Here is a 16633-nt window from a genome sequence, read left to right as displayed (position 1 = left end):
ACACATTCACCATATCCTGAATTTGATGTCACTGACATCAATTGTTTAAGTTTTGAGAAATATTGCCTACTGTCATCACTGAGCCGTATGCAGTACTATCATCCTACCCTCATTTACAGATACTGGTTTCAGAAATACAGGTGCTAATTTCATGAAAAGGTGGCCTTTAACAACAAAGAATGGCATGAAGATATGTTAGGAAAGAAGTCCAGTTTTTCTGGAAGTGATAAGATATACTGGACAATATACTGGCTAAACCTGGGTTCACATCTTGTCTCTGCCCTTTTACTAGATGTACAACCCTGGGCAAGCCTCTCACCTTTGTGACCTTGTGTGCACAATCAAGACTAAAGAGTACCAGAGTCATAGGATTTTTATGAGGTTTAAATGAAGTAATACATGTAAAGCACTTGGCGTGGCATCCATCACCTACTGAGAAAAAAAGTGATATATTCAAAATGTACTTCAGGAGCTAGACTCATGTGTGAAGTACACTGGGAAGAAGGAAGAAGGAGAAACAAAACTTGTGAGGCACTCATATAGTCCAGGTTAGAGATGAATTAGTACACTGAGAAGGGAGAAGTTGTGAGTTAACTGATCATATAAAAGAGGGAAGGAACAAGGGGAAGGAGAAGATGGCATGAAGACTGTCACCTGAGGAGGGTGGATGACAGCAGTGCCATTGAGAAGGGGTGAACAAAGTTGGAGTTGAGCAGAAATATTACCAGAAGGGATACTTATGCCATAAGGGGGAAAGTATCAACACTAGTAAACACCGAAGCCATTAGAAAATGCTGGATAACTGTGTAAGCCAGCCAGACTTTATAGGAGAGAAACCAAATGGCACAAAAGCATCCTCATATTTCAAAAGTGAGAGAATCAAGAGCACAGGAGGAGCTGAACTGATTGGATGAAGGTTCTAGGCAAGACTGCACTACATAGACATCACTCTCTATTGCTCTTTTTAGTGAGAGAAACCACATGCAAATTAAGTAAGTCATAATTAGAGGTGGAACCACCCTAGCCCAGCACCAAAGTGGTGAAGGTCTTATGAGGAGCCAGTAGGAGAGGGGGATTCTCGCCATCACAAGGGATGGGGTCAGAAAGGAGAGAATAAGTTCAACAGAAGCTCAGGCCTGTCTCTCACCAGGACTATAGACCTGTCATTCCTCTGTAGGACTCTGGTTGGGTCACTGTAGGGGGAATGCAGACATCAATAAAGAAGTGTGAAAGACCTGACTCTTGGCATCTTTGATGGGGCTTAGGATCTCTGGGTGGTGGTGTCCCTACTGGTCAGCTCATTGTTCCTGCCACTTACTGAAACCCAAAAGGGTTTGCAAGAAGTGGTGGAAGCAGAACAGGGAGCCAAAAGTTGGCAGAGAGGCTGTTGTCCCTAATGTTCTAAGTGTCTAGAAGCTGGGGACACAGAAATAAAACTCAGGAAACTCATCTGAGTCAGAGCAGTTTGAAAACCATGCTGAGGTCTGTGCTTCCTAAGTTAGGATATTCTTGTTGTAAAGAGAGAAGATCTTGATCCACTGCTATTTGATGATAATGTTAATATCTAGACCATTCAGGGGGTGGTTAATATTTTTCACATTAAATGAGTTAAGCAAAGGCCCTTCTAAAGAATATTATCCTGTTTTGCTATCATAATTAACATGGAGTGTAGCTGATTCACCTTCTCCCCTTTCTTAATTACATACAATAAAATCTACTCTTTGGTGGTACAGTTATGTGAGTTTTCACAAACACAGAGGGTTGTGTAACCACCACTGCAATCAAGATCCAGAATAGTTCTATCACCTATACCTCCCCTTCCCATGCTGCTCCTTTACAGTCAAATCCCTTACCCTCTCTAACCCTCCACAACCAATGATCTGTTTCTCTCTTCTTTTGACAACTAGTTGAAGAGGGCACAAGATTTCTTTATGATTTGCTGGTATAATAACACTAGTAACAGCAGTATTAATAATAGTTAATATATATAATGATTTTCAATGTGTCAAGCACCACTTGTGACACTTTATAGTTGAGAAAACTGAGGATTCGGGAAATTTTGGAAAGCAAAGAAGACAGGAGGGAAGAAGAAGAGTCTCGCCAGGGTCACAGAGTGTCAGCCCCAGGGCTTGAGTCAGGTCTATCTAACTCCTAGGTCTCTTTTTATAATCTCTATCTGATTCTGCTCCTTTTGACAAAGTAGAAGGGATATCTATCTCTCAATTTTAGAAAGCTCAGTTGAGACCTGGGACCGCCTTACTCTAAAAAAAAAAAAACAAAACTTATGTAAGAATTTGGTTAATTATACCAATAAAGCAATAATTGAGTAGGTGTAGGATAAAATGAAGCCAGGATCCTAGAACACCTTTCCTACAATCTTTTCGATGTGCAATGAAGATAGAGCCCAGATATGTTACTTCCTCCCTCATAAACTTGACAGGTTTGTAAAGCAAAACTAAAAAAAGATCCTGATCGAATACTGAAATGCCATTTTGTGTCAATGCTTTGAGCAGCAACTTCCTCTCAAATTTGCAAAAGAAAAAAGGCAAAATGGGACTTTTAATCCTCATCTTACATGTATTTCAGGTTGGAGTCCCCAACCCGGTCTTTGGTGATGGAGGCCCCAAAAGGAGTAGAAATAAATGCAGAAGCTGGCAACATGGAAGCTACCTGCAGAACAGAGCTGAGGCTGGAGTCCAAAGATGGAGAGGTAAGGGTACAAAGGACACAGGTCCGGAGAGCTACAGCTCCAATAAGACAACCTTTCCCACAACTTTCCCAGACTCCCTTGGCATCAAATCTGATCCTACATTTCTAACAAGAGGAGCCAATCAGAAGGTTTTATGTCCAGAACAAATATGTTGAACAGCACAGTTATAAGCCTAACCCACAATATATAAGAGTTATGACTCATTATTTGTAAAGTGCTGAGGTAATAGCATATACTCCAAGTCCAGAATTATACAAACAGCTATGAAAATGAATGCTATTTCTGAATTCATTCTCTCTCTCTCTCTCTCTCTCTCTCTCTCTCTCTCTCTCTCTCTCTCTCATGACCCAAAAGCAAGATTTAGGTAGCCAGCTTAATTGAGCTGTATGTCACATGCATCTGGCACAAGCTGAACGTAATTTACTCGTAGTCATTTTTAAAGCTTATGTTGTATGTTTCTCCTTTGAGAATGTAGAGTGGGACCCAACAGTTATCCCAAATCAGAACAAGACAAAACCTAAATAGGGTTAAGAGCAGGCAACAACAAGAGGATGGAGGACTGCACATATATTCCTTCTTCCACCTGACATAATCCCACTTTAGTGAATAGAATAGCCGCTTGCATTTGTGTAGACAAGGTAAGCCAAACCCCCAAGGAAGTTAGATTAAACTGCAAACTTTTAAAAATGTCTTCATCACATTCATAAGTGAACTTTTCTATTTAAGAGTTTTTAAATAGAGGGGAAAATGTCATTTTTTAAAAGCAAAACTCTTTCCCACTTTTCATATCTGCTTAGAGATTATCCATCTCCACCTGCTTCTGTGCACCAAATACACACCTTTTGATTGGTTTGGCATTTGCAATATTTGTTTTAAAAGAGCTAGTCAGATAAAGCATTCATTTATCAAAACACTCTCTTCAAACAGCCACAAATCACACACATTTTGAAATAGTGACTACATAACCTATGCAGATTATAGCTTGCAGAATCCAGACTCTGGAGAAATTGATTATAATCTTCAGAGTCATGTAAGAGTGGAAAATACTGCATATTCTTAAAGTCATCCCATGCAGTCAGACCTAGATGGGGGTCTGAAGGCCCATAGTAAAGAAATGGTTAACCCAGCATTTCCAAATTCATTTCAGTCTAGGACTCAATTCATATCTTACATGATATACTTTTGCACAATGCTCATATAGACCAGTGCAATGTTGTCTTGGTAGATTATAAGCCTCAGGGTAGAGACTCTCTGTCCTGTTCATCTCTGAATTCCCAGTGCCCAGAGTACTCAACATATGGTAGGTGCTCACTTAGGCTGAACACACATCTACTGTCTGAATGTCAAGAAAATAAATGGCAGGTTCTAACTGTCTTTCCTTCCTATTCGGTTTCTTTAGATTAAGTTAGATGCTGCGAAAATCCAACTACCTAGACTGCCTCACGGATCCTACACACCTACAGGAACGAGGCAGAAGGTCTTCGAGATCTGCGTCTGCGCCAATGGGAGATTATTCCTGTCCCAGGCAGGAACTGGTTCCACTTGTCAGATAAACACAAGTGTCTGCCTTTGAGAGACCATCCATAGTGGACGTTGCTGGTAGCATAAAGGCCGTTTTTGGCTTTAGACACTGGCTGCCAGCTATTTTTACTAGAACACAGAAAGCCTATCAAAGACCTTGTGTGTGTGTGTGTGTGTGTGTGTGTGTGCACGTGCGTGCACGTGTGTGTGTATGTGTGTGGGTGGATATAAATATATATAAATATATATAAATAAATATATATATCCTCTGTATAAAATGAGGTTTCAGTACAAAAGGAACCATGGGTGACCCTGTGATATCCACTGTCATTTCCATGTCAACCCCACCACATACATGATAAAATCAAAACACCGATTGAGGCCCAGTATTCCCTTCAAAGTCACACAGTGTGTCAGACACTTACTGAATATTCACCGATATATTTGAGTAGCTGCATATCTTGCACTTTAGTGTCATTTACAGGGCAGTGATGGCGGGAATCTCCGAGTCACACTCAAGCACTGAGACTCTCGTATTGAAATAGACATTTCATTTCCATTTTTAGCTTTAGGAAGACTGGCCAACTTTCCCCTCTTCAAGTGAGGGATGGGGGCAGTGCCATAGAAGTCAGCTGTAGGAACTCAAAGTGGTTGTTCTCCCTTCATAGCCAAATGTATTGGGGCTTTTGTTAGTTGGATGAATGTGGAGGATGAATATTAGTGAAGTTTGAAGTGCTCACCCAATGCCTGCTATCTTCCTTCAAAATCACATATTATCCCACAGTCAAAATAGGAGTTGTAAATCAGCACAAAAATAGGCTAACAGCTGCTTCTCAGTTGGCTGGAAGCTACTCAGTGGCCTGACAGGCAAAGAATAAATGGGTGATAGGTCTCTGTTTAAAGGAAAAAATGGCTCAAGATCTGTTCCATCCTCGCTTTTGACTTTATTCAGTAGCCCCAAATGATCAGGTCAATCAAAATCCTTAAGACTGGAACCCCCATCCCAAGAGAAGCCATTTAGGGATGGAAACCTAATTAAGAGTAGCATGGAAAGCCTAATTAATTTTTATGTTTCCTGAGATTTGCAGGTAATTTAAAGATGCCTTTTATTTCTAAAGGCATGCACAAACTTTGGCTTCAATCTTCTTATATATATTTTTCGTTGGGATATTCATTTTACTAAATCATTATGTTTTCTCTAAGAATAGTGACCCAAGAATCACAAATCTAAAATACATGCCCCCAGAAATGGTCACTAGAAAGTAACATAAACTGAGTTACGTATCTCTCTCAGACTCGCAGTGTTCCCGTGGCCCAGCAGCACCACTACCTGATATGTGGAAGCAGCTCCCTAGTTCCCGCCATCAGCTACCTCTCATCCCTTCACCTTCATCATTGTGCTCCAGGGTCACCCTGGCCAGCTCTTGTGCTGGGACAGGGGATACACCATCTCTGTTCAAAGAGGGGGAAATGTGCCTATGCCTTAAGTCAATGCACTCAGCAAGGAGAAGCACATCCTATTTATCTTGTTGTTACCTGTAGTTTATTTTGGGTGATTGGAGGGGAATGGTCTAGTCATGAGTGGACATCTTAAAATCTCATAGACAAACCAAGTGGCCAACAGACATGGACTCTCAGGAGCCCAATGGAATGATAACTGGTTTAGACAGTCCTGGATGCCATTTGGCAAGCATTGGCCCCACAATCCTAAAAGAAGTCATATTTGTAGGCCTGAATGGCATTTGTTTTTTCTTCAAGGTTTTAATTTTTCTTACTTCACAAGCAGGGGAAGATTTGACATAGAAAATGAATAAGAGATTTGGTAGTTTTGAGAGGACACTCAAGCATCAGGCTGAGATTTGCATACAAAGGATATAAAGGCAAGCTGGGTGTTGCTTAGTCACTTAGGAGTGAGTGGGTGAGCCCTGGAGAGAGAAGAGGTTTCCTAGCCTGATCAGCAGCCCTGCTGGCTTCCAGACCCCATACCCTCTCCAGTCACTCCTCCTCAGCATCCTATGTAGAAGAATTGAGTTGTTCAACGGCAAAACTACTTAGTTTGTAACATTAGAGTCTAAAAAGGAAAACCCTAAGAAGATATCAAGTTGCTCTGGATTGGTATTATTTATATCCTGTAGGATCATACTGCCAGAATTTGCATGTTCTACATACAGGGTTTTGTCAAATAGGAGAGCTCCCCCCCCCTTGGCTATAAGGAACACTTACCCCATATCATTCAGACAGTAGTAGCTATGAGGCTCTCCATGGCTAAATACCTTAACACAGTATTTTTAAGCAGACAGACCATCTTTGCATTTTGCCATCTCAAGTACATAATCAATGGATAATAAGAAAACAAGGTTCCCTGAACCTCTTTCCTCTGATTTTGTTCTAATCATCATATGAAATTCTGAGATCAGAACCTTGGTGATTTTATGCCCATAAAAAATTGAGGTGATCCCACTTGCAGAATTTAATCTTCAAGGTAATCAGATCACAAATAAGATAATAATAGCAAACCAAGAATAGAAATCAAGCACCTATGAGGGACAGACATGATCAAAGCTTCTGATTTTCATTTGTGCTAAGTGACCACATAATATACCACATAATAGGCAGGAAATTTAGCATCGTCTAAATTATATATTTCAGTTCAGACTATAGAATTCAGTATAATGCAATCAAAGTTTTGTTCTCCCAACTTCCTCCAACTAGAATATTTGTCTGTGGTCAGTGGTTATGAGACAAGGTTCTAATTCTCGGGAAAGAAATCTACATTAAAATTCTATAAACTTTAATTTTAAAAACTGGGATTCTTTCTAATCTTTATATATAATATATTCTGGACAATCACACTCCAGTATATTAAGCAGCAGGTGGCGTAAAAAAGAGTTCAAGTGAATCTTTTATAGAAGTTCTAGTATACTAATATTCTTCAGATTTTTAAAAATTAAAAAGTGATCTCCAAATATGTTTAGCCCTCAGTACTATTTGTTATTTGTTCAATAAGTCATAAAAGTTCAGTCTTAAGAAACTACTAGCATATGACTAAGGTTTTCAAAAGCCCTTATGGTGACATCTCTGTAGGTGGAAACTTGGTATGAGGCTTTCTAATTGCTCTGTTACCCAAGGGATAGATCTTATCAACTTGAATTGGCTTTAACTTCCTTTAGGTCAGTTTCTTTGGATGATTTTCATTGTATATCCAGCAACCATAGACCAAAGATTGCTTAAAGTTTAACTCTAGAGCAGGGGTCAGCAAACTGTGGTCCCTAGACCAAACCTGGCTCATCACCAGTCTTTGTAAATAAAGTTTTATTGTAACACAGACATATCCATTCATTTCCACGTTGTCTGTGGCTGATTTCATTCTTTAACAGTAGGGTCGGGTAACTGTGCCAGAGACCTCATCGCCTGCAAAGCATAAAATACTATTTGGACCTTTCCAGAAAAGTTTGCTGGCCCCAACAAAGAGGTCATTTGTGCTATGTGTTGGACACAGCTGGAAAGAAAGTAAACTCCACAGTAGCATGGAGTAGCCCTACATGTATATGTGTACTTAGGAATATAGATACTTGCCTATAGAAGAAAAGGTTAGTCTTATGTTACATGTAAAAGTGATCCACTTGTCTGAGAAATGCAGGTTCACAGGATTCTTGCAAAAAGGGAGGATGGAATCAGGGGGAGACTTAGTGCAAAAGGAAAGCTGTGATCCTCCAAGAGTTTTTTTTTTTCCTTAGGACCCTTAACAGAGAAGTGGTTCCCTGGTCACCATCTTATAGGACCAGAAGAGAAATGGAAGTCCTATGATTTATATTTACAATCTTTCTCCTGAAGAGACTGTTTCTGCAATGTCACAGGTTTTCCACTTCACCATCACATATTCCAGAAAGATGCCCATTCCATGGTCCTCCAGAGACTATTTTTAACCAAGCAGGTCTTGTTGACATTCATCAACTCAGTTATTTACACCTCCAGTGCACTTGCCATTCCTATGTCCCTCCCCAGCCTGAAGGGTTGGTGGGACCAATAAATAATATTGGAAGAATAATAAATATTGGGAAAAAAGAAATATTGGAAGCAGCATTTTAAAATATGTAGGAAGAAAAAAATATAATAAACGTCTTTCATGAAGGTGTTTAGTGGGGAAATGAGATCAATGCCAGTTTGATTTTGTTTTCAAGAATTTGGTCTTTGTTCTTTGGTGTAGCAAGAGTGAAAAAAAAAAAAAGATCTATTTTGAATTCCAGTATCTCTGCCTCTGTGTAGTATGGCAAGTTCCTACCAGAGATTTGTCTTTATAGTCAACATCCCTACTGCTAAATCCATACTTCTATTCAATATTATTAAAACAGCATCAGTAATGACAGTCTTTGTAAGCATGAGTGTTCATATGTCGGAAAAGAAAGTTGTGTTTTTTAATAAAAACAGCCACCACTTACCAGAACCTAATCAACATCACTTAAAGAGCCCTTTTGCATTTTATCTGGATTCAACCAAGAGGATTAAATTGGCAACACTGCCCTCCACAGAAGCAACTACATGAGAATATCTTGCTTTTGTTTATTTTAGGCAAAAGGTAGCATGATGTTTGAACGAAATAGGTGAAAAGATCCATGTAAGCACCTGATCCTTGTTTTTTAAGGCTCTGTGAGAGGAGAATCTCATTTAAGTAAGTTGTAAACAAAACCGTTTGCTCTCTTTCCCCTGCACCAGGAAATCTTAGGCACAAAAAGGATAATGAAGCAGTTCCTGGAATGATACATTTGCATGGTGCCCCAGTAGCAGGTGGGGGGAAAAGTTAAAAGAAACAATCTGAGAAAACAGGCCTTTTATCTCAAAGATAAAAATGTCTCTCTTTTGGTCTTTCATCACTTTCTCCTCAGGGGAAGGTTCCCCTACTTCTAACGTATTTCCATTAAAATAGTCAAAACCACTGCATTGGGATGTCAGATGCATCTCTTTCTTTGTGGCAATCTGAATTTAAAATTATACAGTTGCCTCTGAATTTCTCATTCACAAAGCTAAAACCACTGATAAGAGATAAAGCAGTCTGAAGCCTGCTGCTTCAGCTAGCACACCACACCACACACATTAGCCCTTTCAAAAGCAATGGGATTTCTATGGTTCTTAAAAGCTTTCTTCATAACGGAGTCCTTGAAATTTCTTCAGGCAAGTCTGAATGGCAAAGGAAAACTCATTATTTGCAGGAAGTCCTTGTTTTGATTGTTAGAGCATAAATGTGAAAAAATTCTCTAGTTAGGGTGACCCATGCTCATATATGCTATTTGCTTTGGTTTTAACCATATTCCTTCCCCCCCACACACACACACAGATACACATACACTTCCTGTTATAGATACTGACAGAGTAAGAAATTAGCATCTTCTTTTGAGAAAAGAAAGCAATTGCAGAATCTGGGGCCCTTTGATGCAATAGAAGGTGTGATGTCCTAACAGTGTTGTTGATGGTATCAAATCCATCACTAAATAGTCTCAGCTGTCCCACAGCAATGCTAACTGCTCTTCTTCCATTGCAGCCCAGCAAGTGGTAATAGCGGTTCCACATCCATGAGTTTTACAATTGGGATAGAACAAAGAACTTGCTGTAGGCAAGAAGTATTTTTAGAGTCCAAATCCACCTGTCTACATAAATGGGAAGCCAGAGTAGCCCCAAATGCCTCATTAGGCATCTTGACCCCTCAGTAGTGAATGAGGGGGTTTGGCTTCATCACTAAGTGCTAGCTGAAGTCAGATAAATACAGCAAACGTGGCAAAGGAAACATTTGTTTTACCTAAAGTTTACTCTTCACATATGAGGCTAGTAGTCCCTCTGCTTCCAATGTTTTCACAGCCTACTTCTACGCTTGGGTTATGTTGGTGGAATCAGAGTTAGCTCAGACTCCATAATGTGAAAAATTCCCAACTGATCAGTTAGGTTACATAGGAGCAGTAGAGCAAAGGAGTGTCCTAAGGCAGGGAGATGCTATTTGTTGAGAAGGAAGACATTGGTGCGTTAGTTCCCATATTCATCCAATTCAGGAGATTCTAAATTTGAAAGTCATAGGTTCTTCTTTTGAGAATCCGAATACTCAACCTTCTCCCAAAAAAGAATCACCCACAAAACTTTACATAAAATCAAAGCAATTTTCTTGGACTTGAAGCCCATTTTAAGATATGGCAAAAGCTGTATTCCATTTTCTAATAATGTTTATTAACTTGTATTCATTAAGCACTATATGCTAAGCATTATGCTCAGTATTTTATATGCATTCACTTATTTCACCCTCGACACAATCCTTTGAGTTAACTTCTACTTTGGATTCCAATTTACAGACTTGGAAACTGAGGCTTAAAGAGATTAGGAAACTTGTCCAAAGCCACTAACTAGACAATGGCAGAGCTAGAATGTGGGTCTAATTCCAGCCCACTATCTATGAAGCCACCAATACGTCAAACTATGTTTCAAGCTGTTGAGAAGTGACTCCTATCGGCTTTTAGACTAGACTTTCTTGGGTGGATAAGGCTATAGAATTTGCATCTCCCTTCCCTCTGTAATCTCTCATCCATGACAGTATCTAGTACTAAAGTAGAAATATCTAGGTAAAAGTATAAATGATTTGTCTGAAAAATAGAATCTGGAACCCCCCCACCCACCCAAAAAAAAAGTAATTCATTTGTTCTGTGTGTGATTCTTATCAAGTCAGACTTCCTGTCCTTACAAGTAGAAAGATTGCCAGGTTGTCAGCCTTACATTTAAGAGAAAATTATAATAGTGATCTATAGGCATGGGCTAAACAAGTCAGCATTTCTGCATACATACACATCCTTCTCCTATTCTTCACTTAAAGAACAAATAACTGATTTTAGGTGAGGTCTTGGTTATCATATTTCCTGAACTTTATTTGTGGCAAAATGTAAAGGAAGAATCAAATGGAAGGGAGCTCAATCTCTGTTGTTGTCCCCATTATCCCTTTAAGAAGATAGGAATAGCAAGAACTCAGCATTATGTATTCAGTACCCAACCTGGCCACTTTGGCTCTAATAATGGCTTGAGACCCATACCCATACCTTGTCCATCATCACTAATAGGCCATACCCGCCTCCATGACCAGATTTCTTCTTGCCAAAGTATTCAGGCCATTACTACCAATTGATTGGAGTAGGAAATGGGACCCATTTGCCAATTCTTGTCTAAACAGTGGCTCCCTTTAACCTTGAACTTATACATTTTAACTGGTGTCCTAGATTCAGCAATGAGGTTGGTGTCTTTCCAACTACTAAAGGAGAAGATGAGTACATCTGAAGTTCCTTACAACTTGGTGGCTTTGGAGCACTTTCATCTTCTGAGCAAAGGGACTAGGGTTTGATATGTAAGAGTTAAAAGACCTAAAAGCATTTTGAAGAATTAACTCATCCAGGGACCAACTGAACAGGTTATAAACCAGTGTGCCCCTGTTAAGGTCCTACTGTCCATCTACCCCCACCCAATGCTGAGAGACCACAGCCACAGAGACTGAGGTTCATCCTGCTTTCTTGCTTTCGCAACAGCACATATCTGATCCACTGGGTAGTTAACAGAACTTCCCACTGGTCCCAACAGATACAGCCCCAGTGCCAGCCAGGGTCCTATAATGCTCCTCTGGCTCAGTCACCCCATAAAACCTCAGTAAAGGGATAAGCTCAAAAATGTCAAAACCTTGTTTTAGGATAATTCAGGAATTTTCGTTTACTGGTGTCTGTCTTCCAGTGGCAAATCAGAAATGGGTACCCTTTATGAGCCTTATGGAACTAATATCACCAGAGCCAGAAATCAGGTTCTCCGGTAAGAAGGGGATAAGTAAGCAAAATAAAGGGAAGAACTGGCACACCCAAATTTGGGGTGGACACAAAATTAACCTAATTCATATCTAGTGTTTTAGTAAGGGAATGGAGTTTTTATGCATTAACCACATCCTCAAAATATATATAAAAAAATTTTTTTTTTAATTTTAAAAAACCACATCCTCAATCAAGTTTCTCCCTTTTGGAGGACGCTAAGAAGGAGAAACACATCTCTTAAGAAGGGCATGTTTTAAAAGGAAAAGGTAGAGGACATCCATCATTGTGCTGGCTAGCTATGCTTCTGGAGAAGCCAGATTCTGGTGCTTTTAACAGAAAAGATGAGGTCATAGAAGTCCCATTTGCTTGGAGATTTTGTAAAAGGAACCCCATTCCCATAAAGCAATTGAGTTCAGCCTTTGGGTTATTTTTGGGTTTGTTTTGTTTTTCTCTGGGTTTGGGTGTGATGTAAGAGAAAGAGATTTTTAGTTTTGTTTTGTTTTAAATAACATCAATCCTTGCACACTCTATGCAAAAATTTTGTAAGCATTGCAATAATGCTATGAACTACAAGGAACTATTTTAACTTTATTACACTTTCTGTATAAAAAATTTGTATTTAATATTATTTCAATTGCAGTCTTGTAAAATATATTAATAAAAATAATGATTGGTAAGAAGGAAAGCACCCTTGTCCACTTCTTCAGGGAATTCCTCTTTCACAGTTAATAAGTCAGTCACTCCTACTGACTCTACCTCAGAAATAAATTTTCAGATTAACTTCTCTTCCAAATTTCTTTGATCAGTGGCACATTGATTAAGCCACTTTTGCCTCTCTGGAAGAGATTTACACAGGCTGCCTCATAAAAGAGAGCTTATTTTAAGGTACTACATGGCCTAGAATTGGGAAGAGTCCCCAGTATTTGGAGGTCAGGAAAACAGCCAGCCTCTGCTGCTCTCCTAACGACCTGCATAGGTTCCTTTTGCTACATTTTACCACAGCCCTCTCTGAATCAGTGAAGATGCCTATCCAACTGGTCAATTTTAGGTAAAATATTTTTAATCATGCTACCTTAGCATTCCTGGTCAGCCTACAGATGAGCCACCTTTGGGCCAGGGGGCCATTCTTGGTCCAATCAGCTTTCATTGTCATCCAAAGAATAACCTAGCATTGCTGCCCTACATGGTGTCATGAGTGAAACAATCTATGAAAGAAAGCATCATGAAAGAACCACTCTAATCTACCCATCACAATCAATCCTCCTTGTTGAGCGTCTCACATCTCCTGGCCTTCCACACTGCTGTTTTTGCACATACTATTCCATCCACCTAGAATGCCCTTCCATCTAGCACCACCTTATGCCAGCATATCATCCTCTTCAGGATCCTATTCTCTTATCACCTTGTCTCAGTGGTCTTGATCATTCTTCCTCAATTTCCCTATTAATTTGTTCTGATTTCTTCCATAATTCTACATTGTACTATGCTTTATCAATTTACCTATCAACCCGGGACCCTAGAATGCTTCTGTTCATTTTTAAAATTTGTAAAAGAGTAATGACATCTAAATTGATCCTCATGTTATAAGGTAGGTAAGTCATTTCATCATCTAGAAAATCTAAGATAAATTTTACATATCCAGAACATGATAGAACCAGTGGCCATTCCCAACCATATTTTCATGGTAGGCTACATCTCATCAAATTTAACTTCTGATTACGAATGACACTAAAGAAGTATTACAGAATCCTCAAGGTAAAAAGCTATAATAAAAATTTCATTCCCAGGCAAGGTGCAATTTATCTGGGGAGGGGGGGGAGGAGAAGGGGGCAGTGTGACTATATCAGAAAAAAAACTAAATCAAAGAGAATGAAACAGAGAAATCACCATTCAAGAGACCTGATGCATTGATGGACAAAATGTTGAAGTGTCCCTAAAATAATAAAGAAACACTATGAGAGGGATAGGCTGTTACTGATAAGTCAAATTAACTGACATCAATGTTTACACATAATTAGCAGAAGAAATACCAGAAATTTAAAAAGAGCCTTATTCCTTCACTTTGAAAGAAACAATTTTTAAGTGGCCAATAGATATCAATCAGTAACTTTTAGATTTCCTCCAATCTTGACTCCTTTAAAAAAGATGTGAGATTCCATAACCTACTTAATAACCCAGCCTTGCTTTGTCAGAGGAAATGAACCCAAAGCTAGTGAACAGGGATCACAGTGCAGAGACATGAACACATTGTGAACAACGTTTGAATCAGCTTCTCTAAGTCTGATGACAGGTTAATTTTAGTTGGGGAATGACAAATTTTAATTACCCTCAATAACATCAAACACTTATAGTTGATTAATTTACAGCCCCCAAGGAAGACTCATGACCTATCAGTGGACAGACAGCAGATCAGCCTTCAGAACTTCCTAGCACAAGTAATCAGACATGATTATAGAATGCTTGTGAGATATTTCAAGATAACTCTTATTAGAACTTAAAGTGGATATCTAAAACATGAGAATAGAATCTTCCAAATTATATTTTAATAGGAAGTAACAATTTTGAGGTGGCAAAATTTAGGAAATAAATAATCAAAAGTAGAAGCTATAACACTAAATTGTCTGTTTTAATCTATTATTGTACCATTGTCAAGAGTTGCATTTAAAAATAGGTTGGGCAAAAATTAACCCATACAACTCAAAAGGAAAATCTTTTTTTTTTTAAAGTAGAGTTTATGGTATAAAACATTAAGAGAGATTCAGATGAACAACATGTGATGATGAAATTAGTCTTACTGATATATAGGATTAAACCTATATAATGAGCAGACAAGTAATAAAAACCAGAAGTCCACAACTTCAAAATATAAGAAGAAAATTGACAAATATAATTGTAGTGGGAATTTTGTACCACTTGTTATCTTCTAACTTGCAATTTGGCAAAGCATAAATAAATGAACATATACATATTCCCATACACGTGGCACCAAAGAAAGCAACTGCTCTTTGACCATCCATGATCATATAAAAGAAATAAATACAATCTCAAAGTGAAAATAATTAAAGCAATCTTTCTTCTCAGGCTATGTTTTCTGAACATAGAAATAGATGATTTATGTTACCAAAAATTCTCAGGAATTTCTGAATTGAAAATCTTTTTTTCTTTTTAAAAGACATTTTATTTATCCATGATAGAGAGAGAGAGAGAGAGAGAGAGAGGGGCAGAGACATAGGCAGAGGGAGAAGCAGTCTCCTCACAGGGAGCCCAATGTGAGACTCGATCCCTGGTCCTAGATCATGCCCTGAGCCAAAGGCAGGCACTTGACTGCTGAGCCACCCAGGCGTCCATGAATTGAAAATCTAATCAGTGATTTGAGAAAGGACACCAGCCTATTTAAGAATTAATAATTAAAAACACTAGAAATTATGAAATTTTGCCAAAGCAGACTTCTGACATGATAAAAGCATTTAAACATATCAATGAAGAAATGAATAAACAAAGCATTCAGCCTAAGATGCCAGAAAAATCAACAAAAGAACAAAAATCAACAATAAATATAAGGTGACAAATAATTCTAAATCTTACCTCTCAAAAAAATTGAAAATAAATATCTAAGACAAAACTGATCGGAAAAATTGAAAACATAAAAATAAGTTTGAGATACACATGTAAAATTTAAAATATGTTCTAGCATACTTTATAACATGTTTTTCCCTATGATAAAAAGTAGAATAATTCCATGAAATATACAATTTTTAAAAATAGCCAGAATTAACAAAGTAAAAGAAATTAGTGCTGGTTTCTTAAGCACAAGTGAAATATTTTGTGTAGGAAATTCTTTAAGATATAACTTTTCTAATATTAATTAACAAAATATTGCATATATTTATAATATATATGCAAACATATTTGAAAATTTATCCACACAGGAAAAATACCATGAGATCTACTATAACCTATGCAAAAAATTTAAAATACTTTGAGAGAGAGAAATCTAAAATGAAGAGACCAACTCTTAACTGAATAGAATAACATTGGTAAAGATTTTATTTACACATTACAAGTTAATTTACACATTTAACAAAATTTCATCAAAATACCAACAGAAATTTTCTGGGAAGTGAACAAAATAAATCTAAAGTTTATTGGGCAAAATAAAATAGGAGAAAAAGTTAAGGAATATTCTCTACAAAAAGGCACTAAAATGAAGGACTATTTCAAGGTACAAAACAGCAATAATGAAGCTACTGATGTTTCAAAACCAGAAACACAGATCAATTGCATTTAGTATTATTTCCTTGTTAGGAAAACACCCTACTTGTTTCTTTATCTGCTCATTTAGCTCACAAATGGGCAATCTTGACAATGAAACAAACAGCTGCAGGTATTAAATAAACAATGATGGAGTGTACATGGTGCCATGGAAGCAGGTAGCTGGAATGCTATTAGAAACCAGTGAAAAATGTACCGATTATTTGTTATTAGGATAACTAATTAGTAAATTTTTGTGTGAGGGTACGGAGAGGGATCTTCAGAGTTCCACCTTTAATTACCTCCAGTGGACCAGCATTAAATATATTTGTTC

The 16633-nt window shown here is 38.1% G+C and overlaps 1 protein-coding gene across 3 annotated transcripts in view; it reads left to right on the top strand.

The window, feature by feature from the left end:
• Positions 1–12733, top strand: part of SGCD (sarcoglycan delta) — a 910945-nt gene extending 898212 nt beyond the window's left edge. For all 3 annotated transcript variants that reach the window (XM_038534931.1, XM_038534932.1, XM_038534930.1), the window contains 2 exons: positions 2587–2710; positions 4110–12733. In XM_038534931.1, coding sequence (XP_038390859.1) covers positions 2587–2710; positions 4110–4283 — 298 coding nt within the window. In that variant the 3' untranslated portion in view covers positions 4284–12733. The remainder of the gene's footprint in view (positions 1–2586; positions 2711–4109) is intronic.
• The last annotated feature ends 3900 nt before the right edge of the window (positions 12734–16633 follow it).

The sequence above is a fragment of the Canis lupus genome, chromosome 4 (assembly GCF_011100685.1).
Source record: "Canis lupus familiaris isolate Mischka breed German Shepherd chromosome 4, alternate assembly UU_Cfam_GSD_1.0, whole genome shotgun sequence".
Classification (NCBI taxonomy): domain Eukaryota; kingdom Metazoa; phylum Chordata; class Mammalia; order Carnivora; family Canidae; genus Canis; species Canis lupus.
Note: the sequence above shows the minus strand (reverse complement) of the source record. Positions and strands in the feature narration are given on the sequence as shown.